Source organism: Canis aureus, chromosome 8 (genome assembly GCF_053574225.1).
Source record: "Canis aureus isolate CA01 chromosome 8, VMU_Caureus_v.1.0, whole genome shotgun sequence".
Lineage (NCBI taxonomy): Eukaryota > Metazoa > Chordata > Mammalia > Carnivora > Canidae > Canis > Canis aureus.
This window is the reverse complement of record NC_135618.1, coordinates 61,726,471-61,750,103: the sequence shown is the minus strand read 5'-3', so window position 1 is coordinate 61,750,103 and position 23,633 is coordinate 61,726,471. Positions and strand designations below refer to the sequence as shown.

Here is a 23,633-nt window from a genome sequence, read left to right as displayed (position 1 = left end):
GCGGCGTCGGGCGGCGACGGGTGCAGGCGGGGGCTCCCCGGGACGGCCGGCTTGGGTCACGTGTTTTCCGCCACAGCAGGGGCACCTGTCGCGCGGTTAGGAGGCTGCTGGGCGCTGAGGGCGCGGGTGCTGGGTGCTGGGGGCGCGGGTGCTGGGGCGTTGGGGGGTGGGTGCTGGGGGCGCGGGTGCTGGGGGCTGGGGGCGCGGGTGCTGGGGGCTGGGGGCGCGGGTGCTGGGGCGTTGGGGGGTGGGTGCTGGGGCGTTGGGGGGTGGGTGCTGGGGGCGCGGGTGCTGGGGCGTTGGGGGGTGGGTGCTGGGGGCGTTGGGGGGTGGGTGCTGGGGGCGCGGGTGCTGGGGGCTGGGGGCGCGGGTGCTGGGGCGTTGGGGGGTGGGTGCTGGGGGCGCGGGTGCTGGGGGCTGGGGGCGCGGGTGCTGGGTGCTGGGGGCGCGGGTGCTGGGGCGTTGGGGGGTGGGTGCTGGGGCGTTGGGGGTGGGTGCTGGGGGCGCGGGTGCTGGGGCGTTGGGGGGTGGGTGCTGGGGGCGCGGGTTCGGGGGCTGGGGGCGCGGGTGCTGGGGCGTTGGGGGGTGGGTGCTGGGGCGTTGGGGGGTGGGTGCTGGGGGCGCGGGTGCTGGGGCGTTGGGGGGTGGGTGCTGGGGGCGCGGGTGCTGGGGGCTGGGGGCGCGGGTGCTGGGGGCGCGGCCGGGCGTGCTGGGGCACTTGGGGGTGCAGGCGCCGCGGGTCCGGCGCGGTGGGTGCTCAGGACTGGGGTGGGCCGTGGGGGTGCACGCGGTGCCCCCGGCGCCCACAGCCCCAGGTGTTTGGGCGTGGCCTGGCTGCTGGGGGCCGGCTGGGGCACGGGCGCCTGGGCTCTGAACTGAGGCATCCCGCGCTGCATGTTTGCGGGAAGAGAGGTTTTATCCTAGAGGCGGCGTGTACTCCCAAGTTAGCAATGCCTCCTCGTGTTTTTGCCACTAAATGTCATTAAGGGTCTCAAGTTGTACATGAAATGTTCATGGTAGTTTCTGAAACGTTGATTTTACTTCACGAGTGAGGGGAAGAAGTACAGGCTCAAGCACTTTGATGGGAGGGAGGAGTTGCTAAAGCGGTCATCTCACAGGGCCCCTTCCCAGGGATAAAGTTCTTCCGGGGAGGATCATGTGTAGCAGGTGGTTCCCCTGTGAGTAGGATGGATGTGTGTGCTTACATTGAAACCAGAATACCTCCTGCAGGGTCGTAGACCTCAAAACAACTGATCACGAGGATTAAAATCTTAATTGAAATGCCTGTGGTTAGGAGACTGACAAGGACCCAGTGTCCCCCAGAGAAATGTAAAGAAACTCCGAGTCCTGGAGGATAAAAGTGCAGCAGTCAGGCCAGGAGCAGAGCACCTGGTACTTCTACAAGGAGCCTTCTGTCCACGGTGAGATTTGTGCACCAACAATGGCATTGCCACGTCTCTTCAAATTTCACTTTCCAAGAGCAGAAAACCCTGCACAGATGCCCAAGGGCAGAGTAGCGTGTGCCGTTGTCCTTGGCACAGTGCCCAGGCCTCAGTGTCCCAGCCAGCTCCTGAAACCATCATCTGTTCATAGGAAGAGTCATGGGAGAGAGGCTCAGGCCCCTGGGGACAAGGCCAAGGACATGGCCTGAGTCATGTAGGGGCTTAGTGGAGGCCTGTGCAACAGCATCGCCTACGGCCTCTGAAAATGATTTAAAATCCTCAATGATTCAAAGTGGGGAAAACAAGCTATCCATACTGCCCCAGGTAACATACAGTGATTCTTTCATGTCTTAACATCACATGAGCACTGATGGGACATCTGGATGACACTGGCTATTTAGAAAGTCCTGGAAAATGGGGAAAAGTCAGGAAGAATGATTTATCTTTAGAGAAAACTTAATTTTCCCAGTTGGTTGTAAAGCAACTGGCAGGGGGAAGGTGAGTCTGTGAGGAGATACCCTGCCTCCCGCTCTGGCTTGGAAGAGAGGCAGCGCCTGAGAGCCTCTGCCTTCCAAGCTCATCCTATGATTGTTAAAGTTTCAACACTTTCAGTCACAAAAAAGTTCACATAAAATTCACAAGTAGAGGGGGGTAGAACAGCCCTGGAAATACCCATGGTTGATTCAGTGATTGGGAAACTACTGTGGCGCTGCTTTGCTTGTTCTGGCACCAAGAAATCCTGTGCTGTGCACTTTCACTGAACACTTGGCTTCCTTAACGCAGCCGACGGCTGGAAGAGCCACCCCGTGGCAGTGCCCGTTGGGGTCTGCTCCTCTCTCCACAGCGCGGTGTTCTCTATTCATAGTTGTTGATGGACGTTTGGGTTATTTCAGTTTGGGGCTGGAATGCAGCTGCTATGAACACTTGCATAGAAGTATCCACATTTTCCTTTCTCAACTAAACAACTTAATAAACATCCTGAATATCCTTTCCTGGAATGGGGTCCTGTGCTCTATAGAGCAAACAGGTGTGCTGAGCTAGGAGCTAGTAACATCACCAGTGTCCATGGGTGTGCAATTAGGAGTCTCAGCTGAGCCGTGTTCTTAACTAGGTACCAGACGGTGAAGACTGAACTCCTACTCCATTCCCTGTCATGCAGGTCCCCTCCCCAGAGGCCACCAGCTTGCAGTTTATTCTGCACCCTTCCAGAAATAGTTTATACGCATGAGAGCAAATTAGCAGCTCCTACCTCCTTTTATGTGTGGTTCGTTCTATACCTTGTGCTCCTTGTTTACAATGACTGATGTATTTTAAAGACCATCACATACTGGCACCTATGGAGCTGTCCCTGGTTGTTAAAAGGTACCTACATGTTTTATTTTCAACCAACTCACCATAGAGAGAGTTCATGTTTTCATTTAGATCACAGAAAGATTTTCAAAGGCAGTAAAGCTTGCTTTTGAACTATGGCATCAGTAGCATGGGGTGCATGAGTGGCTCAGCCAGTTGAGCATCTGACTCTTGATTTCAGCTCAAGTCATGATCTCAGGGTCATGAGATTGAGCCCTGCGTCCAGCTCTGCTCAACAAGGAGTCTGCTTGAGATTCTCTTCTGCCTCTGCCTCTACCCCTTTCCCTGTTTGTGTGTGTGAATGTGGGCTCTGTCTCTCAAAATCTTTTAGAAAATGGGCAAGAGATTTTAAGATATTTCACCAGTGAAGATATACAGATGGCAAATATGCATATGAAAAAATACTCAACATCACTGGACATTAAGGAAATGGAAACTAAAATCATATTAAGATACCACCACATGTGTGTTAGGATAGCTACAATTAAAAAGGCTGATGTGTCAAATGTTGGCAAAAATGAGAGAAACCAGGATTGTCATATGGTCCTGGCAGGAGTATAAAATGGTACCACCCCTTTGCAAATAGTTTGACAGTTTCTTAGAAATTTAAGTACAATCTACTGTGATTGCATTGCACTCCAAATGTTCCCCCAAGAGAAATGAAAGCATGTGCCCATGCAGATTGATACACCAGTATTATAAGAAGCTCTCTGATAGCCAGGAGCTAGGAGCACACAGGTATCAAAGTTGTGATCGGCCATAGAGTGGAATACCACCCAGCAACAAAATGGAATGTGCTGCCACCCGTGGGTGCGATGGCGTGGATACAGCTGAAAATAATGATGCTGTACAAAAGAAGGAAGATGGGATCCCTGGGTGGCTCAGCGGTTTGGCACCTGCTTTCGGCCTGGGGTGTGATCCTGGAGTCCCAGGATTGAGTCCCACATCGGGCTCCTTGCATGGAGCCTGCTTCTCCCTCTGCTTGTGTCTCTGCCTCTCTCTCTGATGAATATATTTTAAAAATCTTAAAAAAAAAAAAAAAAAAGACAAACCAAAAACACGTGCTGTAGAAGTACAAAATGTGCAGGGTATACCGTATGTTGATTCTAAGCAGATCCAAGTTGCTTGGAGGGGGGTGGGGGTGGGTTGGGGGATTGTAGGAGAGAACCTTTGGGGTTCTAGAGAGGGTGGTAGGGAGGTTCATGGTCTTGCCTGGTGGTTTCATGGGGGCACGTGTGTGTCAGAACTGGTCAAATTGCCCACTTTATTTTTAAGATTTTATGTATTCAAGAGACACACAGGCAGAGACACGGCAGAGGGAGAAGCAGGCTCCTTGCAGGGAGCTCGGATGCAGGACTTGATCCCAGGACCCCGGGGTCACGCCCTGAGCCAAAGGCAGATGCTCAACCACTGGACTATCCAGGTGTCCCTGCCCACTTTAAATATGTGCAGTAAATTCTAGGGTGAGCATCCTTCAATAAAGCAGTTAACAGCAATCAATCCATCAACCAGGACTACAAACTTATCAAATATGCCCCAGTAATTCCACTCTGGGGTACCTACCTAAGCACAGTAGAAACATGCCCACACATGTCACAGAACCCAGAGCCATCTCAACCTAAATGCCATCAACAGGTGAACAGAAAAAGAGTTTGGACCTCAAAGCCTAAAATATTTATTACCTGGCCCTTTACAGAGATTGCTGACCCTTGAAATAGTGCATGAATGAATAACCTCAAAAACTGTCCTAAGAGAAAAAAGCCAGACACCTAAGATGATTCCACATGATTCCATATGTGAACAGGCTGGAGACAGAAGCGGCTCAGCGGTTGCTGGTAGTGGGAAGGTGGGCAGCGGTGGGCTACAAGCGTGGGCAGGGGGATGGGGGTGGGGGTGAGCCATCTGGGTGGCACAAGTGTTCTAAAATAATTGTGATGGGTGCAGAGCTCAAAAATGGGCTAAAACTCATCTAACTGGGCACTTAGCATGGGTGGACTGTCAGTATGTAAATTACATTTCAGGAATGCTGTAAACTTTCAGGGACTGTTTTACATGTTCCTGTTCACCACGTGTATATGAAGGTTAGGGTTCTGTAAATAATTGCTGATTTGAGTAAAGAGTACAAGAATTAAAAAAAAATTTTTTTTAAAGATTTTATTTGAGATAGAGAGCATGGGTGGGTGGGCAGAGGAAGAGGGAGAAGCAGGCTCTCCACTGAGCAGGGAGCCCATTCTGGGACTTGATCCCAGGACACTGAGATCATGACCTGAGCCTCCCAGATACCCCGAGAATGTCAAAAAATTAAGTGAGGAGGGGCCTGTTGGTTGTCAGGTGTTCAGAGGACTAACCTTTGTCAGCTGAGTTTCTGTGTCTTTCCTGAACACACCTACCTGCTGAGACCATGCCAGGTGGCACCAATTCACAGTAGTGCTGCCGCTCAGTATGTCCCCTCCCCCAAAGATGTCCAGAAACTGGAATCCTGTGCTTATCTTTCTTTGGTAGCCAGTGTGGCAGCTGGCATGGACACCCACCGATGCCAGCATCCAACCATGCCTGCTTGGTGTGTATGACCTTCCGCCAAGGACTCTGCACTTCTGTTTGGTTCCTGTGACCCTTTTGGCTGATCAAAGATGGAAGATGGAGCTCCTGCTGGACATGAAAATGTATGGTGCTCAGGGCAGGGTCCCCACATTTAAGGGGATCAGTGCCCTGGAGGGCTGACCACTGGGCCCCTGCCATGGGCTCTGACTTGGCAGATCTGGGCTGAGGGCCGGTAATTTGCATTTCTAGAAGTTTCTAGGTGATGCTGAGGAAGGGAAGAGCACAGCGTAGAACGGGCAATCAGGGAACTGTTAGATGACATCCCTGAGGGCGTCCTAAATCCTGGTCACTGTAGTCTAGGGAGCAAATTCAGATCCCGCCTCTCATCCAGGCCTGCCGTTCCCCCCCGGACTGAACAGCCAGGCTCTCCCTCCAAAGCCCTCCTGATGGGGTTTGGAGCGCCTGCCACCTGGCGTCCAGAAAGTACACTACAAGTGGTGCAGGAGCCCAGAATTCTTGAGGCTGGAGTCACCGTGAGATTAAGGAAAAAATGAGCAATTTCTAAAAATGTCAATTAACTACCAAAACACATTAAGACAGGTGTACAAAATAATTATAATAAATATTTTTAATTAAATTTTCAAACACTTTAGCATAAATGCTAATATTTGATTGTTAGAAAACACACAGTATTTTCCCCCTTGTGTTAATATAAATATTTGGCTTATGGAAATAATACCCATTTAAAAATTTTTTTTAGGCACTTGGGTGTAGAAAGTGCTAGAGAATAAAAACCAATTTTACTTTACTTCTACTTACGAGAGCAACCAAAACTGTATTTGGTTAAATATTCTTTCAACATTGCATCACTGAGCTAAGAAAAAAATATTGTGACTATCCATGTAACATTTTGAGTTCCAGAATATTTTAAACAGGAAAAAATTTAACTGATAAAGACTTCAAGTTCCTTTTAGTCTGTTCACTATGATACTGTTTCAGTAGACACAACTTAAGGAATGAATGAATTTCTTTTTAATAACTTGCTTAAAAAATCATCTTGGTGGGGTGGGCATTTGCTCAAACAGAAATACTAACTCTGGAACACAGCAGGTGCACAAAGCTTTAAAACAAAAGGGCTGATTTGGCTGCCAGTGTGAGCAGGTGCCATTTAGTTTTAATTTCAAATAACCTATAGATTTTTGGGAGATCTGTCAATGAACTATATAAATAAGACAAAAGTACAGAAGCCACTCAGTGAACATTATTTCAGAAACTGCTGGGCTTGAGATCTGTCTTAGGAGAATCCCAGCATATTTCTTACAGAGTACATTCTTGCTTGTGAATGTCTCCAGCTGTCAACAGAGAGGTGCCAGAGCTGTGAGGTGCGTGAGGATGGGTACTGGGTGCCTGCTCCATGCTCTTATTGGGCGAGTGGCAGGGCCTGCAGGTGCTGCAGAAGCTGTTGGCAGTGGGCAGGAGAGCGGTGCTTGTGGACGACAGCCTCTGTCTCTCTCACCAGGAGCTCAGGGAACAGAACGCTTCCTGCTTTGAGGACCTCTGTAAAACAGCAACACACCCTTAAAATGCCAGAAATAGATATTAAACCAACTACTGCTTATGTGAATAAGCTTCATGTTCAAGTTAAAACAGCTACGAACAGAACAGATTGCAAAGCAAGTGATCCAGGAATGAGAGGCCACGTGTGACCTAATGAGAAAGGGTCGGTTCTCCAGGAAGACAGAAAGATCCTTAATATGCATAACAGAGCGCCAAACAATGCACAGCAAACCTGATGGGGTGACAAGGAGAAGCAGAGAATCCACCCTGTAGCTGAGACTTCCACATGTGCTCTCGGAATGGAAAGACCTGCAGGCAGGTCAGTAAGGACGTGGCTGACCTCCACAGCAGATCTAGGCGCCTCCGTCTAACAGCAAGCAGGGAGTATGCACCTTTCAAGCTTCCCTGGTGCACTCACCAGATGGGCTATGTTCTGGGCCATGAAAAACACCATAAGAAATTTAAAAACCAGAAGTCCTGTGATGTCTGCTCTCAGACAACAATGGAGTTAAACCAGAAATCAACAAGAGATAAACTGGAAAATCCCCGAATATTTGGAGATTAAACAGCACATTTCTAAATAATGCAATGATCAAAGAGGAAGTCTCAAAAGAAATTAAGGTCCACTTAGAACTAAATGAAAAGGAAAATACAACCAAAATATTTGGGATGCAGTGAAAACAGTGCTTGGAGGGGAATTTATAGCATTGAATGCATATGTGAGAAAAGAAGAAAGATCTGGAAATCGACACTTTAAATTTTCTATGTTAGGAAACTAGAAAAAGACAAATCCAAAGTGAGCAGAAGAAAAAAATTAGAAGTAGAGCAGAAATCAGTGAAATTAAAACAGGAAATCAATGGAGAAAATCAACAAAACCAAAAGCTGGTCCTCTGAATAAATCCTGGCCCACAGATATGAGGACCCAGAAGAGGTGGGCTGACCCCACAAGAACAGATGACCTTTATAGACCTACACCAAAGAAACGGAATCAATAATTAATAACCCCACAAAAGAGAAAGCACCAGCCCCAGATGGGTTCAGTGGTGAATTCTACCAAACTTTCAGGAAGAAATTACACCAATTCTCTACATTCTTTCCTAGAAGATGGAAGCTTCCTAACTCTACGAGGCCAGCATGACCTCAATACAAAACCAGATAAAGACATTATAAGAAAACTGTAGACCATCATCTCTCATGAATACATATGCAAAAATCCTCAAAAAAAAAATAGTAGCAAGTATGATCGATCCAACAATGTATAAAAAGAATTATGTGTGAAAACAAAGTGGGGTTTATCCCAGGTACACAAGGCTGGTCCCATATTTCAAAATCAATTGTCATGGAATCAAGTCCTGTGATCAAGTCCCGTGTTGGGCTACCTGCTAAGGGGGTGTCTGCTTCTCCCTCTGCCCCTCCCCTCACCGTGCTCATGCTCTCTCTCTCTCATATTCTCTCCTTCTCTGTCAAATAAATAAAATCTTTAAAAAAGAAGAAAGAAAATCACATGATCTTATCAATAGATGCAGAAAAGTATTTTGACAAAATCTAGTGCCCAATTATGGTAAAGACTTTCAGCCAACTAGGAATAGAGAACTTCCTCGACACAACAGAGTATCTATAAACACACTTGTGGCTAAAGTCATACTGAGTGGTGAGGCACTCAAAGCTTTCCACTTAGCTGCCAAATGAGACAAAGATGTCCCTCTCACCACTCCCTCTCAACATTGTACTGGAGGTCCTGGTGAGTGCAATAAGTAGCATACAAATAAACAGAGGTAATATATAAATAAAAGAAAATAAAATGTATTAAGTGTAGAGAGCCCATGTTTATGGACAGGAAGAGTCAATATCGTCATGATGTCTGTCCTCCCCAACTTGAGCTGTAGATTTAAGGCAATTGCACTCTGAGTCCCAGCAAGTTATTTTGCAGATATCCACCACCTCAATCTCAAATCTGTATGTAGAGGCCAAAGTCCCAGAGGAGCCAATGCAGCATGGAAGGAGAACAAAACAGCTGGAGAACTGACGTTAAGACCTCCCATAAACCATAGTACTCAACAGCGTAGTCTTGTTGAGAGAACAAACAGATCGATGGAGCAGAACAGAGAGCCCAGACATAGAACCATGGTCATCTGACCTTTGGTAACAGAGCAGAGGTGAGGCAGTGGGGCAAAAGAAGTCTTGTCAGTAAGTGGTGCTCGAATAGGTAGATGTCTGTACACAGGAAAACAAAAAAAGAAGAAAGAACCTAGACACAGAATTTACATACTTCACAAAAATTAACTCCCAAGGGGATCACAGACCTAAATATAAAACTGTAAGAACTACAGGACTCTTGGAAGAGAACACAGGAGAGAACCCAGGGACCTCAGGTGTGGCAGTATCTTTTAGACACAACACCAAAGGTACTATCCACAAAAGAAATAACTGATAAGCTGGATGTCATTAAAATTACACATTTCCATTCTGCAAGAAGCCAACATCAAGAGACTGAGAAGACAGGGCATACACCAGGAGAAAATATTAACGAAAGACACGTCTGATCAAGGACTGTTATCCAAAATACACGAAGAGCTCCAAAAACTCAATATGAAAACAATGTAAGTAAAAAATGTGAAGACCTTAATGACACCTCACCAAGGAAGAGATACGGAGGCCAAACAGGCATCTGAGAAAAAGCTCCACATCATGTGTCCTCAGGGAAATGTGGGTCAAAACAACAAGACGATACCACCACACATCTGTTAGAACAGCCAAAATCCACAATACTATCACCAGATGCAGCAAGGATGTGGAGTAGCAGGTTGCTGGTGGCCATGCAGAATGGTGAGGCCGCTTAGGAAGACAGTTTGGCAGTTTCTTACAAAACTAAATATTCTCTTAACATACAATCCGGCAATTGTGCAACTTGGTATTCTTTTTTTTTTTTTTTTTTTTTTTTTTAAGATTTGATTTATTTATTCATGAGAGAGGGGGGGGGGGGCAGAGGGAGAAGCAGGCTCCATGCAGGGAGCCTGATGTGGGACTCGATCCAGGGTCTCCAGGATCACGCCCTGGGCTGAAGGCGGCGCTAAACTGCTGAGCCACCTGGGCTGCCCAGCTACTTGGTATTCAAAAGAGCTGAAAACTTATGTCTACACAAAATCTGCACACATATACATAAAGCAGCATTTTCCATAGTTGCCAAAAATTATATGCAACCAAGCTGTCCTTCTTTAGTTGGATGGGTAATCTGTGGTCCATCTAGACAACAGATTACTATCCAGTGCTAAGAACACATGAGCTATCATGCTGTGAAAAGACATGGAAGCACCTTTCATGTGTATTAGTAAGTAAAATAACCCAATCTGAACAGCCTTTAGCCTTTGTTCTGTAGGATTTGAACCTGGTAACATCCTAAAAAAGGCCAGACTGTGGTGCGGGTAAAAGCCCAGGGGCTGTCAGGGTGGGGTGTGCGTGCAAGACCATCAGTCACACAGGGCAGCGAAACTACTCTGTACGGTTCTGTAATGGTGGATCTGTGTCACCCATTCGTCCAAACCCACGGGATGCACACGACCCAGCGTGACCCTCATGTGAACAGTGGACTCTGGGTGGTGCTGACATGTTTGAGTGGGTCCTCAATAGTGACAGATGCACCACCTGGGGTGGTGGGATGCTGTGTGTGGGGGTAACAGGTATGCGGAAAATTTCTGTACCTTCCCCTTATTTTGACCCCAAAACCACTCTAAAAAATAGTTTTAACTGAAGAGTTTTAACAGCATTTTAAATTCATCTGATGATGCTAGATTAGTACACAACAGTCACAGTGTAGACAAAAATAACTTCAAATAATTTTCTTGGAGTTGTTGGTAGATCAGGAAAGTCTCTCAAAATCTCTGAGGGTGATGTTTGTGTGGCATTTTGGCCTTAGAAACAGGTTTTGCAATAGCAGATAAACTGGCTTACAAAAATCATCAATTCTCTTCTTACATTTACTGATGCTGATTCCGTCAACAAACACCAGCTGTAAGCCTTCTATATGCCAGATGCTGTGGACATATTAGGCGACAATCAGAATAAAGAAGGAAAGCAGTGTTGTTACAGGTGATAATCATGGTAACTGGGCTGGTGACTGCTGAACTCTGGGTGGGAAGGGAGCTAGACAGAGGCAAGCAGACTCAGGGGGTCATCGGAGTCCCCTTGATGGTCCTGCTTAATGCTCAAGGAGGGTGGCATGGCCATTGGTGGCAATGGGGACACAGCAGGGGGAGCAGAGTTGACAAATGGGGGCGCTGTCCAGGGCTTGGCCTACATGCTGTGGCTGCCATGCCAGCAGACCCTCGTGTCCTCTGAGCACCTCTGCACGTGTGTGTCTAGAGTTTGGGGCAGATGTTTGGCCTGGACTTAAGTCTGGGAGCCACTAGCACATGGGCGGTGTCTGAAGCCATGGAGAGGTCACCAATACTGTGGGTGCAGAGGGAAGCAGTGGCCAGAGGGGCAGAGGAAACCCGGAAGCCAGGGCATCCTGGAGGCCACAGCAAGGAGGTGGTAACCAGCGGTCCTGTGGAGTGCATGCAGGTGAAGAGAGGCCCAAGCAGCAGGCTGCTATTGGCAGGAAGGCTCATGGGCACCATGATGGGAGTGGCTCTGGGAGTTAGAGGGCATGTGGGACTGGCTGCGGGAGAGGATGTGGAGGAGTTTTACCTTGTCAGTGGGACGAAGCAAGGTCATCAGGCAGGAGGCCCAGGAAGCATGAGGGGCTGAGGGGAGCCCCCGAGGGGAAAGCCAGTCATCTGTCTGAGAGAGGGGCCTGTCTACGCAGGACTGCAAACATAGCTGGCTGGCTATGGGGCTGATGTGCCAGGGGCTGGAGTTGCTGTGAGCACCCCCGAGGTCGGTGGGGCAGGCCCAGAGGCTGCAAGCAGAGGAGCAGTGGAGTGAGTCTGCCCTGACGCCTGCGCCGTCACGAGTCATGCCACGTCTCGAAGGCGGAGGAGGCGCGGTGCACACACTGTTCCTCGGGTATTGGACAGGTAGCCTCTGGTGGGAACCAGGCTGCCTGCTAGGGAAGACTGACAAAACTCATTATTTGTCTTGCTGGAGAGAGGGAGGAGAGAGGAGGGCAAGGTGTGGGGTCTGTGAGAACTGGGCCAAGTGACCCAGACCCCCCCTACATGCACTAGGTACAGGAGTGGAGCCAGGACGCTGGTGTGTCCTCCAGCTGCTGGTGCCTGGAGACACCACCCGGCTATCCAAATGTGCTGCACCGTCACCCACTCCCATCTGTGATGGCCTGAGGTGGAGGCTCTGTGTATGTGAGGGTCCCTGGAGGACTCAGGGGTCTGGGAGTCAAGCTGTGTCTGAGACAACCCCAGGCTGGCTGTCTGCTCACTGCATGGCACAAAGCAAGGGCTAGGAGACTGTGGGGTCCATGAGCCTTCTGCAACCACCATCGCCTGGCAAGCTCCCTCCAGAATGTCCTCAGTAGGGCAGCCTGGGTGGCTCAGCCCAGGGCGTGGTCCTGGAGACTCGGGATAGAATCCCATGTCGGGTTCCCTGCATGGGGCCTGCTTCTCCCTCTGCCTGTGTCTCTGCTACTGCCCCCCCCTTTCTGTGTCTCTCATGAATAAATAAAATCTTTAAAAAAAAAAAATGTCCTCAGACAGTAAGAATTCCTTTACTAACTCAGTCCTCAGGCACCCAAATTTTAATTTAATTCATTAATTTAGAGTTAAGTTGTGATTTCTTTATTAACTTAACATCTGCCTTTTAACTGGAACGTCTGGCTCATTAATGTTAAACAAGACTGCAGCTGAGGCTGGATTTGGTCTGTTTGTTTCCTATTTGTCCTGTTTCTGTGTTCTTTCCATCCTCATTCCTTGACTTCTTTTGGGTTTTGTAATGTTTTTTAGAATTCTACCCTAAAACCTATTTATGGACATTTTACCTATACTTCTTTGGATTACACTCCCTGTGGCTGCTCCAGGAGTTACATGGAAGCCCCTGCTCCCCGGTGTCTGCTGGGCCCACCGTCCAGGCATCCTGTGTGGTGATGTGAGGGCACAGCGGGGGTGTGCCTGGTCCCTAGGATGCTGCTTTTACCAGAAACAACCACCCAACAACCAAGGAACAAACTCAGGATAGTCTTACTCAGGTACCCAGCAGAACCTTTGCTCACAAATCAGTGAAGTGACAGCATTTGTGGCCAACGACAGATTTAAGCTATCTAGCAGAAACTGCAACTATAAGACCCATGTTCCCGCCACTGTACACTGGACAGCTTCCGTAAGCTTTTCTTTCTGAGGCTGTTCTGAGCTTGACGCTGACAAACGTGACTGGACATGCCTGACTCAGGATGATGCCCCCAATTCCATGGCTGACGCAGGTTTCCCGAGCAGGATGGACCATTAGGCACGACTGTTACCAGGGTCCACCCTCTGGGTGGCCTCTGGGGAACGACCGCCTATCCAGTTTGGGGCAGTATCAAAGCACACCCGCAGTTATCTGAAACAGCTCCTCTCTTCCAGCTGTGTACCTGCCCGAGGCTGGATTTCCTTCATTACCTTACCCAACACCACCTATCATGGCTGACAGAATGCAGAAGCTGTGAACACCTAGCAGTCTGCCATCGAGAGTCACAAAAAGGTAAACAACGCCACTCTTCTTGCTCCTTATTTTGTTTTGGAAAAGATCTCTCTTAAAACCACGTTATTTATGTTAATATACAACGAACTTGTTACCCTAACCAAGTTAATAAATATCCAAGATTTTTCTCAACTTCAATTTCTAGCAAATAACACAGGCTGTAACCTACAAGGACAAAACCCTTGGGACTGATAGTTCAAGGGCTCCCGAGGCCGTGGATCTGCTGCCCCATGAGACCAATCATGCTACTCAGCTGCCAAGAGCCGGGTCCATGCACTCAAGGCAGGTTTCAGAACCAACCACATGTCACACCACACCTACCTAACACCGCATCCTGGACAGCGCTCTCCGGGTCATCGAGGTACACAAGGAGCTCTCTGTACAGGAACTGAATGTTGCTTTGGTAGTAGGACTTCCCATCATCATTCTTGATACACGCCAGCCATGTGACCAAGGCAGAGGTGGCAGCTAGCCTCACTTCATGGGAAACGTCGTCCAGACGCTTCAGGAGCTCTAGAGGGAGGGCCAGACAGGACAGTGAGACAGCGACCAGTGCAGGGACTGACCCAGAGCTGGGGGCACTCACCCTTGGGCCCTGGGAACCCCATGTCCTGTGGGGAGACTAGTGCTCACACTCAAGGGCCTGGGGGCAGCTCCCAGGACCACTGGACCACACTGGCCAGGGCAGGCGGAGGAGAACCTGGCCCTCCTTGTGCCGTATGTGCAGGCAGGCCTGAGCTGCTCTGTACCTGTCTCCTCACCTGCAAGGCAGCCCCGGGCCTCTGCGGCTCCGAGATGCTCAAGAGTCTGTCACCACAAGCATCACACCCTGGCTGTCCTGTCCCCTTGATGGGCAGACCCTTCTCTACCCCAACACACTGCGCACTCTGGGGAAGAGCTCAGGGCCTGATGATGAGAGCCAACACCTGTGTCTGGTTTGTTTCTGCTGAGTTCTGGGGCTGGACCACTTGGCTGCTGAACGCAGTAACCATTTCTCTTGTAGAAACTCACTGTTCACAGGTGAGGTTTTTATCAAACATATACCTTTCTCACCCCAAAGTACAAGAAATCTCTGGCCCTATGGCTGGGTGTCTCTGGAGACTCAGCAGTCACTCGGGCACAGAATGAGCAGGCAGGAGGTGGATGTTGGTGGGGAGCAGGGCAGTGGCCCCACAATGGCAGGCGGCCTATCCACCAGATGTAGGTATGCAGGGCCGTGGGCCTGTGCTGTTCTACACATGTGTGCATGTGGCTCTTGGCTTCCTGATGGGCATTAACTCACAGAGGTGCCCTTTTCTAAGGATTCTGAGCTTCATGGAAAGCACGCATGTTTGCAAAACCTTGCAGAGACCAGCACCACCTCCCCTAGTCCTGGGACAGCCAGTGAGAAGGACACATCACCCGTGCCTCTCGCAGGGATTCCTGCCATGTCCTTGCTCCTGCCAGCTCAGGCCAACTTTGGGATGGTGCCTCCTAAGCCTCTAGTTTTAAGCAGAAGAGGTGGCTTGGAAATTCACTTTTGTGATTGTCTGAGGTCCGCCATGATGTGCAACTGCTAGTTCAGGAAGAAAAGATAGCTTGTATGGGGCTTGTCAGGAAGGACTTAGAGGGAGCAGCTTAGAACGTCCTCCCCTCTGCAGCCAAGCAGGCAATGCTTCTGTAAACACATCGCTGCCAGGAGCACAGAACTGGTGCCACAAAATAAAGGAGCCTGCCCGAGGAAATCCTATTGTAATTAAAATATCCCCAAATGCCCCCAAATGAGCAACATTTTCACTGGCTTTTGTTTTAAAAAGTGAGCAAAATCCCAATGAGTCCTGACAGGCAGCAACCACACTGGCCTGGATTTGTTCACAGATAGGAATAAGATGTTTGTTGCCACAGAAGTAAACACAAAAGCAAAAACAAACTTGAAAGAACACATGGGAAAGGTGACTTTGACTCTGCATTTCATCAAGATGCACTACATTTCCAGAACATTCTGAGCCACTACCTCTTCTGATGTTGGCCGTCTGTTTGCCACTCATTCTGGAGCTCCGCGTGCACAGCCTGCACCTCTTCCCCTCATGGTGACCCGAATGGACTCAGCTCACAAATCCCATCTCTGCCACATTTGGTCTCATGCATCCAGTGGTCCCTGCTTTGAATCTCATTTCCAGGAATTCTTAAGACCACCTTCTAGAATCACTGCCTGCTGCAACCCAGGGAAAGTACAGGTGCTGAGGCTCCACTGTGTGGCCAGGGCCCAGGCAGGAATCAAGAGCCTGCAGGCCACACCCAGTGCCAACCTTGCTCCTTAGTCTCCACAGGGCCCCTCACTACAGTCTACCAGCAGCATTTCTAGAAGGTCTCTTTCTCAGTCGTATCTCGGTTTCTGTTTGCATTTCTGTTTGAACTTGGAGGTGGGTTCTAGAATTCACCACTCCCCTCCAGCAACAGGGGTACTTGCCATCCTCCATGCTAGGTTTTCCTGGTGTTTTAGGGACCCTCCGCATCCACTAGTCTGCTCCTTCGTCTGAGATTGTGCAGTGCCTGGGCTCCAGAGGGGTGAAAATGTGGGATTTGAGGCATGGCTGTGTGCCCACCCTCACCTCAAGGGTTCCCTGCCAGGTCGTGGGGCCGCACTCCCAAATCTTGGGCACACGCCTCCTTGTTTCTTGTGCTACACTATCTACCCATTGATGGTTCCTCTGTCATGGCTGTATTGGGATACAGCATCAACCTGACCGGAGGTCAAAGGAGCAGTTTCTAGTTTCCCTATAAAAGGAACAGCCACCAGATAACTACACACATGAGGTTTAGGAAAGAAAGATGTCCTACCAGGGTAAATCCTGATGAACTTGTCAGGATCAATGATGCCACTGGAGGATTTTAGAAATCTGTTAATGATCTGGCACGAAATTAACCGAGTCATCTGAGAATCTTCCTCCAAGGTGGTTAGAATATGCGGCATCAGTGTCTCCTGCACTTGCTGTATCTGCAATGAGAAGACAAGAGGGGCTGGTGACGGACCCCAGCCCAGCAACGACACTGCATGTGGTGTGTACATGCTGCCTGTCATGGAAGGTGCCTGCCTCTCATACAGACAGGAGTCTGGAATGCTACTGTGAAATTTTTACATAAGAAAACTAGAACCTTGATTTTAAAATCTAGATGACTTGAACAATCTTGTTTAAATTGGTGAGTTGATAAACTCATTATTCACAAAGTCTTAGACATAAATCCTACAGAGTCTGCTATTCACTGGAATGGCTGTCTATTGTGCCCTACAAAATTCAGGGGACATTGTAACTCTGATCATGACAGTTGAGTGTACCAGGAGGTAGAGCTCACACAGTAGGCAAGTCCCTGGCCAGGCATGGCAGATGTGGGGCTAAGCAGTGACAGCAAGGCTTTCACACTGCTGCGCCTGCTTCCCTGATCCCCATGTGAACTGCAGGTAGGAATCACAGTAACTCATAAACCCCAACATCTGCCCAACTCAGTTAGGTTCCTGTGGTTACATTCTCTGCTCTGCAAAGAGTAACATTTAATATGTAAACCTCTGAAAACCCCCAGATAATCAGAACACCAAATGCTGCGGGTCACACCAGCCTGTGCTCTGCCCTTGCCTGCAGCCCCCATGTTCCCTCCCCTCTGTGGGTTGCTGAAAGCAGGGTCTGGCCACTGCATGCACGTGCTCCTCCCCTGGGCAGGTGCCCTTGGGAGCCCCACCTGCTCTTCCGACAGGACCTCGCTGCTGATGAGCGCCCAGAGGCAGGACACAGCTGCCGTGCGGATGGCTGCGGCGGTCTTCCCTGCATGCCACTGCAGATTGGGGACCAGGATGTCCTTCGTCACAGTGTCGAGGTAGTGGTGGAACTGCCTGGGGTGGAAACATGGGAGCACAGGTAAAGACAAGGGAGCCAGGCTGAGGGGAAACCTGAACCAGGGCGCGAAGGTTTCCCTGGGGCAGGTGCCCTGCAGGGGAGGAGGCAGCTAGAGGGAGAGCTGGTGGCCTTCTAGAACTCCTCCCAGCCTCTGCTGGGCCCACTCAGAGGTTCTGAGCCTCTAGGGTGCCCCCACCCCTCTGCTGCAGGGCTTTGTCAGTCTTTCCCCTTGCCTCTGAAAGAGGAGGTAGGAAGTTACCAGGCACATTGACCAGGCTGGCAAAGTCACTTGTAGGTGTGGCCACCTCTCTCTCTCTCTCTCTCTCTCTCTCTCACACACACACACACACACACACACACACACACACAGACACATGCCTAACTGTCCCCTGTGGGCATGCTCCCCTCCACCCAAGGGGAGAGCACTGCAGGTCTGCACCCAGGGCCTGAGTGCTGCAGCTCATGGAGACATGGATGTTCCCACCAGTAATAAGGGCACATCATCTGGATGGTGAACTCACATATCCCACTCTGCCTGGCCAGCTCAGGGCTGCAGAGCCACACTCTGGGCACCTTAGTAGGAGCTGCACAGAGGGGCACCTGAGTGTCCTAACGAATCCCACTGTGCCTTCACCATTACATCAAAACCTGTTTGGTTCAACAAATAATTCAAGTTATTTCATTCCAAAGCATATTTCAAAGGTGGCTTGTGTCCCAATACCAGCTGCTCTTGAATACTGAAAAGGTAAAGCCTCTGGGGGGAGCCCGAGCTCCACGACACCCTTGCTTCTCCTTGCATCCTGCGCCATCCCTCTGGTCTGTCTCCAGCCTCATCCCCGACTGACCCAACTTTCTGATAAGGCTCCACCTGTTTGCTTCCAGCAGGGGGCATCCCAGAACCAGCGATGCAGGCAAAGGAGCAAATCTGGTTCTGGATGGTCTACACACACAGACACACAGACACACAGATTAGGTTTTCAATGTGCTTTAACTGTTATGCAAGGAACTGCTGCTTCTTGCAAAGTGATTCACAAGAGTCTCTTCAGAAGGACCTAACCCTGAGTCCTGTCCTCTGAGTGTCCAGGTAAAGTAGCTATAAGAATGGAGGGCTGAGCACTGGCCAGACTGCCGCTCGGCTGTGGGGATACAGGCAGGGGCCTCATGTGTGGTCAGGGTCAGTCAGAACTTGCGCCGAAAAAACAGTGACACATCAGGGAGGAAGATCAAGCACCTGACTTTTTGGAGTGGCTTGTCCTGTGCATGAGAAGATGCATGTGGCTTTGTAGGTGGGTCCTTGCTGGAATGAAGACGTACACGTAGGTGGTTCGCCCAGACTTCCCTCAGAACTGATGCCACCTCAGGAGACCGTGAGTGCCCTGCTCCTCAACCCCAGCTACCTTTGTGGGCAGTGCTCTGAAGACGGACCTCCTACCACCCTTGTCACCCCTTCCCTGGTCCCTGGTCAGCCTCGAGGACCAGACGGAGCCAGGTGGTGGCCAGCAAGGCCTGTCACACAACTATAGACACCCTGGAGGGCAGAGGCTGCATGTCTGGAGGTGGGGACGGCCCAGAGCAATTATGGAACCTGAGTGGGTCGGCCGGGACAGATGGGACGGTGCCCAGGGCCCAAGCTTGGGGTTGTTCTGTGGGAGGGGCAGCCCTGTCCGGGGGAGGGAGCCCCCCAAAATGGCACCTCCTCAAACCGAGGAGCCCATCTTGTCGCTGTGGCACTTTCATCAGGTATTAGTGAGGCCAAGGACCCAGGATAGCTCTCTCAACGCCTATGCTCTGCCAACTCTGAGTGGGACCTGCAGGTGGCCAGTGGACAGGTTTCGGCAGAATAGGGTCACCCATTCAGGCCCCTGGAGAGGATGTGGGGAAGCACAGGCTCTGAGGCACCAGCCGACCTGTGTCCATACGCCCTTGGGGCTCATCCATGTGGACCTCTGCTGTCGGGAGGGCTCCCAGGGCTCACTTTGTCTCTTTTTATGGCCACTGTAGGCTCAAAGCCTTGTGCAGACAAGCATGAAACAGAATTCCTGCAATTTGATGGGCTGACAGAGCCCACAGCAAATGTCCTAGCATGTTAGTGACAGAGCCCTGATGGATGTGCTCCTTCTAAGGGGATGGGGTCCCCTCACGCCTCACTGCCCACTCTACCCCATGGCACCCAGCTCTGCCCTGCGACGGATTTAGGTCACTCCTGTCCTTCCCACCAGCATCTCTGCTCTCCATCCCTCACTGCAGAGCTGCCACATTAGAGGTCTTTCAGTGTTTGCTGCCTCAAAGTTCTCATGGACAGAATCTTCTAACAGTGATTCAATCCATTCTTTGTTAGGTTTGAAAGGTACCGAAAGACTATTAAAAGTGAGAACAGCTAATATATAAACCATTAATAGTTAATGTTCCCTGAAACCTCTTCATTCAATGGAATTTTAACGGCCACACGAAAATGACTTGACTTCGTGTCTGTCCGACTGGGCTCTCATTGCAGGGCTGTTTACCCAGGGAGAGCGGCTGGCGCCAGAGCCCGGGGTGACCCCAGCTCCTGTCTGAGAGGACCCCACAGAGGCCAGAGGCCAGGCAGACTTACCCCTGGGAGTCGATGGTCTGCTTTGCATTCAGCAGCACCCGTGACAGGCAAGAGAAGAGCCTCAGGCGCATCTGCGGGTCTCTGGCTGGCTGGAGGCAGCTCCTAAGGATGGGCATGAGGTGGGGCAGCACTTCTCCCAGCGCCGGGCCTGGAAAACACACACCCAGTTCCCACGGTTCTTGCTCGCAGATGGACAGCAGCCCACGGCTGCAGGGTCAGCACCTGTGCCGAAGGCGGGGGCCAGCACGCCCTGTCCCACCACCTTCCTTTCCTTTCCGGATCGTGGGTGTCACTATAAAACATTTAACCCCCAAATCATGCTTATCATTCAACATGGAAACTTCCTATTTCCTTATATTTTCCCAGATACTTAAAAAAATTCAAGTTAAGCAATATTTTAAAGATCAACCAAAATAAATTATTCAGAACACGTAAGGTGTTTAATATTTGCCCCTACACTTGGCAGCCATCGCTCTACTCAGGCGCTGCTCGAGAGCACTGGCGCAGGTCCGCCTGTAGTACCAAGGGCCTCAGACATGAGGAATGATTTTCAGTACTGGAAGTGCTCTCAGTCGTGATTGGAATAAACAGTCCCTGGGGTGTAGACATGCACTCTGATTGCATGGACACGGTCATGGAGTGCCACTGTGGCCCCCCACTCCAGCCAGGCAGGCCCTCGCAGCACTGTACAACTGATAGCGCCTCTCATAGCCACCCTGCTCACAACGTGCCTGTCCATTTGCAACAAGCCCAAAAACAAGCAAAGCAACTGGAGTCTTCTCAGATCCTCTGTCTCAAACTGGGCGTCAAAGCCACAAGATGGAAAAGCAAAGCCCTTTGTTGACCTGAGGCCAGGTGTGGGGTCTGGGGAAGAAAGAGAAACAAACTAGATGGGACGATATGGCCCAGGAGCAGGATACCTTCAGCACGACTGAGCACCGAATGTTTGCTCACACCCTCTGTGGTTTATTTTCCTTTGACATCACACAGAAGGCCAATGTTCAGACAATTCTCACTGGAGGAGGAGGTGGGATCTTTCAGGAAAGATACCAATCTCCTGCTTACAAGCAAGAGGAGAAAGGAGTCACTGAATGTCTTCCTGCCCCTCCTGTAAAAACACACCTAGCTTGTGCACATCACTGTCTCCCTTTTACCATGTGTGCACCAAAAATGCATTATTTCTAACATGTCAAGTCTGTTAAATGCTCTTTGTAAAAATGAGAAAAAAACTCCTCCAACCTGCAGGGTGTTTGTCAACACTAACGGTACAAAGAAACGGGTAGATGTGAGATCCAGCAGGAAGTACTTGAGGACTGGATAGACCGGTGTGCCCTGGGTGTGCCAGCACCATGCGGGTTGTGGGGCACTGGGAAAGGAACCTCTCCAGACCAAACAGGATACTTTCAAACAAAGAGTGTAAATACACAGTATTCACACTCTGAGAAAATACTTGGTTAACTGAAGGAGAAGTGCAGAGCAGCCATGCCACCCCCCATACTGCCCGCCCCTCCTGCACTTGGCTGACAACCCAGCTTTTCCTGATCAGCCTCAACGGTGTGCAGGCTTGCAGGTTCCAGTGCACTGGGAAGTGGCTTCTGGTGGCTTTCTAAATTAGGGACAGAAACTGCCCTTCCAGGTCTGAAAGTAATTTTGGTTGTTTTCAAGAATCATCTTTTAAAAAGAAGCATTCCAGTGAAAGCTTCCCCAGGGCTGGTCCAATAGAGGGATTTCCACAGGGCAGGGAGGAAGCATGGATGGGAGGCCCACGCAGAACACCCGTTGGCCATGCAGCACTAAGTTCAATGATGCTGAGGTGTATCTCAACACGGGCCACATGAGAGGCCATGACAAGGCCCAAACTTGAGGTTTAACATCAAACCCATACACCTGGCAGGCTTTGAGCAGCCATGTTACATAAAGTCTTGAAAAGTAATCTTCTTGGCATTTTTAAAGTTAACATTTTGGTTCTCAAACTGCTGGTTCCCATGGGCAGGAGAGATGAGTCACCCCACCTCAGCTGGCTTGTGGCCCCCTGGGTCCAGCCTGGGCGTGGTGGGAACTCACCTGCATGGGTGACTACCACAGTGAGCTGCAGCAGCTCCACGGAGTGGACAGTCCAGTCGTTCTGTGTCGCTGCCAGCCACTCCACAAGGGGGCCTATGTGTTCTCGGTAGAGGTCCTGCCTGCTGTTGACCTCTTGCACTGTGGCCAGCGCATCCATGGTCTCTTGAACCTGTAGGTGTGAGTTACAGGCTGGGGAAAGCCCTGGGGGGGGACCCATCCTCATCATCAGACAGCGAGACCCACTGAGGCATGTGAGCGGCTAGTGACCAGGCCAACCTCAAACACCCAATAGTTGAGGAAGCATGACAGGAGGAGCCCCTGGAGTGCCTGCTGGGGCTAGGACTGTAGGTGCTCATCTAACCGCCACTATGCACATGGCGTCAGTGCCGTGGGCACAACAGGTAACAAAACAGACAGACGTGCATTTACGAGATTCAGCCACTGTGCCCCCATTCGGCACAAAGCCAGGGGCACGTAGGGAGAGCAAGCTTCCTGGCAGGCCGCTCCCTTCTGGGGTCCTCAGCTCCCACTGTGGTGGGAGAGCTGGGCGTCAGCCAGCCCGATCTGTGAGGGAGCAGGGAGCAAGGTGGCAGCAGGGCACTGAACTGAGCAGACAAAAACTATGCTGGCCCAAGGTCACCCTGCAACTGGGCTTTCCAGTTGAGACAACCACCCTCCGGGGGGGCGGGGGCAGGAGACAGGTCTGTAGCCACCTCCCAGCCTGCCTCCTGACAGCTGCCCAGCTTCCTTCTATTGTGTCCCATGCATGTACTGTTTGTGGCCCTGTGGTGATGAGCTGCCTGCTGATACATGCTCTGTGGAACAGTGGCTTTTAAAGACAAAAATGTGGGGGGTACCTGGGTGGCTCAGATGGTTGACTATCTGCCTTCAGCTCAGGTAATGATATCAGGGTCCTGGGATTGAGTCCTGCATTGGGCTCCCTGCTCAGTGGGGAGTCTGCTTCTCCCTCCCCCTCTGCCCCTCCTCCCCAACTCATGCTCTCTGTCTCAAATGAATAAAAATCTTTAAAAAAACAACAAACAAAACAAAGTTGAGAGGCCCAGGAAAGGAGAGGAAGGGCAGAGGACCTCCTTGATATGGGGCACAGGTTCTATGAAGTGCCCAGGCACCTCTCCATCAGGCACATCATCCCCAGACAGAGATGTGCCCACGGGGGTGGAGAGAGGACCAGGGGGAGAACCACATTCTTCTGGAGATGGTCCCTGAGGCCCAAGGGGAACTGGACATCAGAAGAATTTTCAAAGCTTAAACCCAGAGCTGAGAAAACAGAAATAATGTTATAAAGCTGGCCTGTGATGAGATGGGAGATTATGACACTATCTTCTCTATAGGCTGTCAGTCACAGGCTGGAGCTGAGGACAGGCTCCTGTCCTGCTTGTCCGTAGCTGTTGTCCCTCTGAGACATGATAATAAACGGGCAGCTGCAGGTTCTCTAGAATCCTTTACCCCCTGAGGGCCACCGCATGAGCGACTCATCCCAAATGTCCCACATGGTCCTCCACTATGCTAGTCAGCTGAGTCAGGGGAGCCTGAGGCTTCAGTTTCCACAGCAGGAGGACTTCTGGATG

The 23,633-nt window shown here is 50.4% G+C and overlaps 1 protein-coding gene and 1 long non-coding RNA gene across 18 annotated transcripts in view; one reads left to right on the top strand and one right to left on the bottom strand.

Annotated features, from left to right (window-relative positions):
• The window catches only part of LOC144319418 (uncharacterized), a 47,408-nt gene that overhangs the window by 21,042 nt on the left and 2,733 nt on the right, over positions 1–23,633 (top strand). For 4 of the 15 annotated variants that reach the window (XR_013385237.1, XR_013385239.1, XR_013385240.1 and 1 more), the window contains 5 exons: positions 4,489–4,638; positions 5,295–5,455; positions 12,786–13,027; positions 13,401–13,518; positions 13,664–22,072. This is a non-coding gene — a long non-coding RNA (uncharacterized LOC144319418). Of the gene's footprint in view, positions 1–4,488; positions 4,639–5,294; positions 5,456–12,785; positions 13,028–13,400; positions 13,519–13,663; positions 22,073–23,633 lie in introns of those variants that run through there. The other 11 variants (XR_013385234.1, XR_013385235.1, XR_013385238.1 and 8 more) reach the window with 8 other exon arrangements.
• The window catches only part of DNAAF5 (dynein axonemal assembly factor 5), a 46,700-nt gene continuing 29,013 nt past the window's right edge, over positions 5,947–23,633 (bottom strand). Inside the window, exons 8-14 of one of the 3 annotated variants that reach the window (XM_077907445.1) lie at positions 22,045–22,213; positions 19,981–20,128; positions 17,233–17,383; positions 16,339–16,495; positions 13,840–14,031; positions 11,578–11,945; positions 7,805–10,922 (exon numbers count right to left, since the gene is read on the bottom strand). In XM_077907445.1, coding sequence (XP_077763571.1) covers positions 10,884–10,922; positions 11,578–11,945; positions 13,840–14,031; positions 16,339–16,495; positions 17,233–17,383; positions 19,981–20,128; positions 22,045–22,213 — 1,224 coding nt within the window. In that variant the 3' untranslated portion in view covers positions 7,805–10,883. Of the gene's footprint in view, positions 6,891–7,804; positions 11,946–13,839; positions 14,032–16,338; positions 16,496–17,232; positions 17,384–19,980; positions 20,129–22,044; positions 22,214–23,633 lie in introns of those variants that run through there. The other 2 variants (XM_077907446.1, XM_077907444.1) reach the window with 2 other exon arrangements.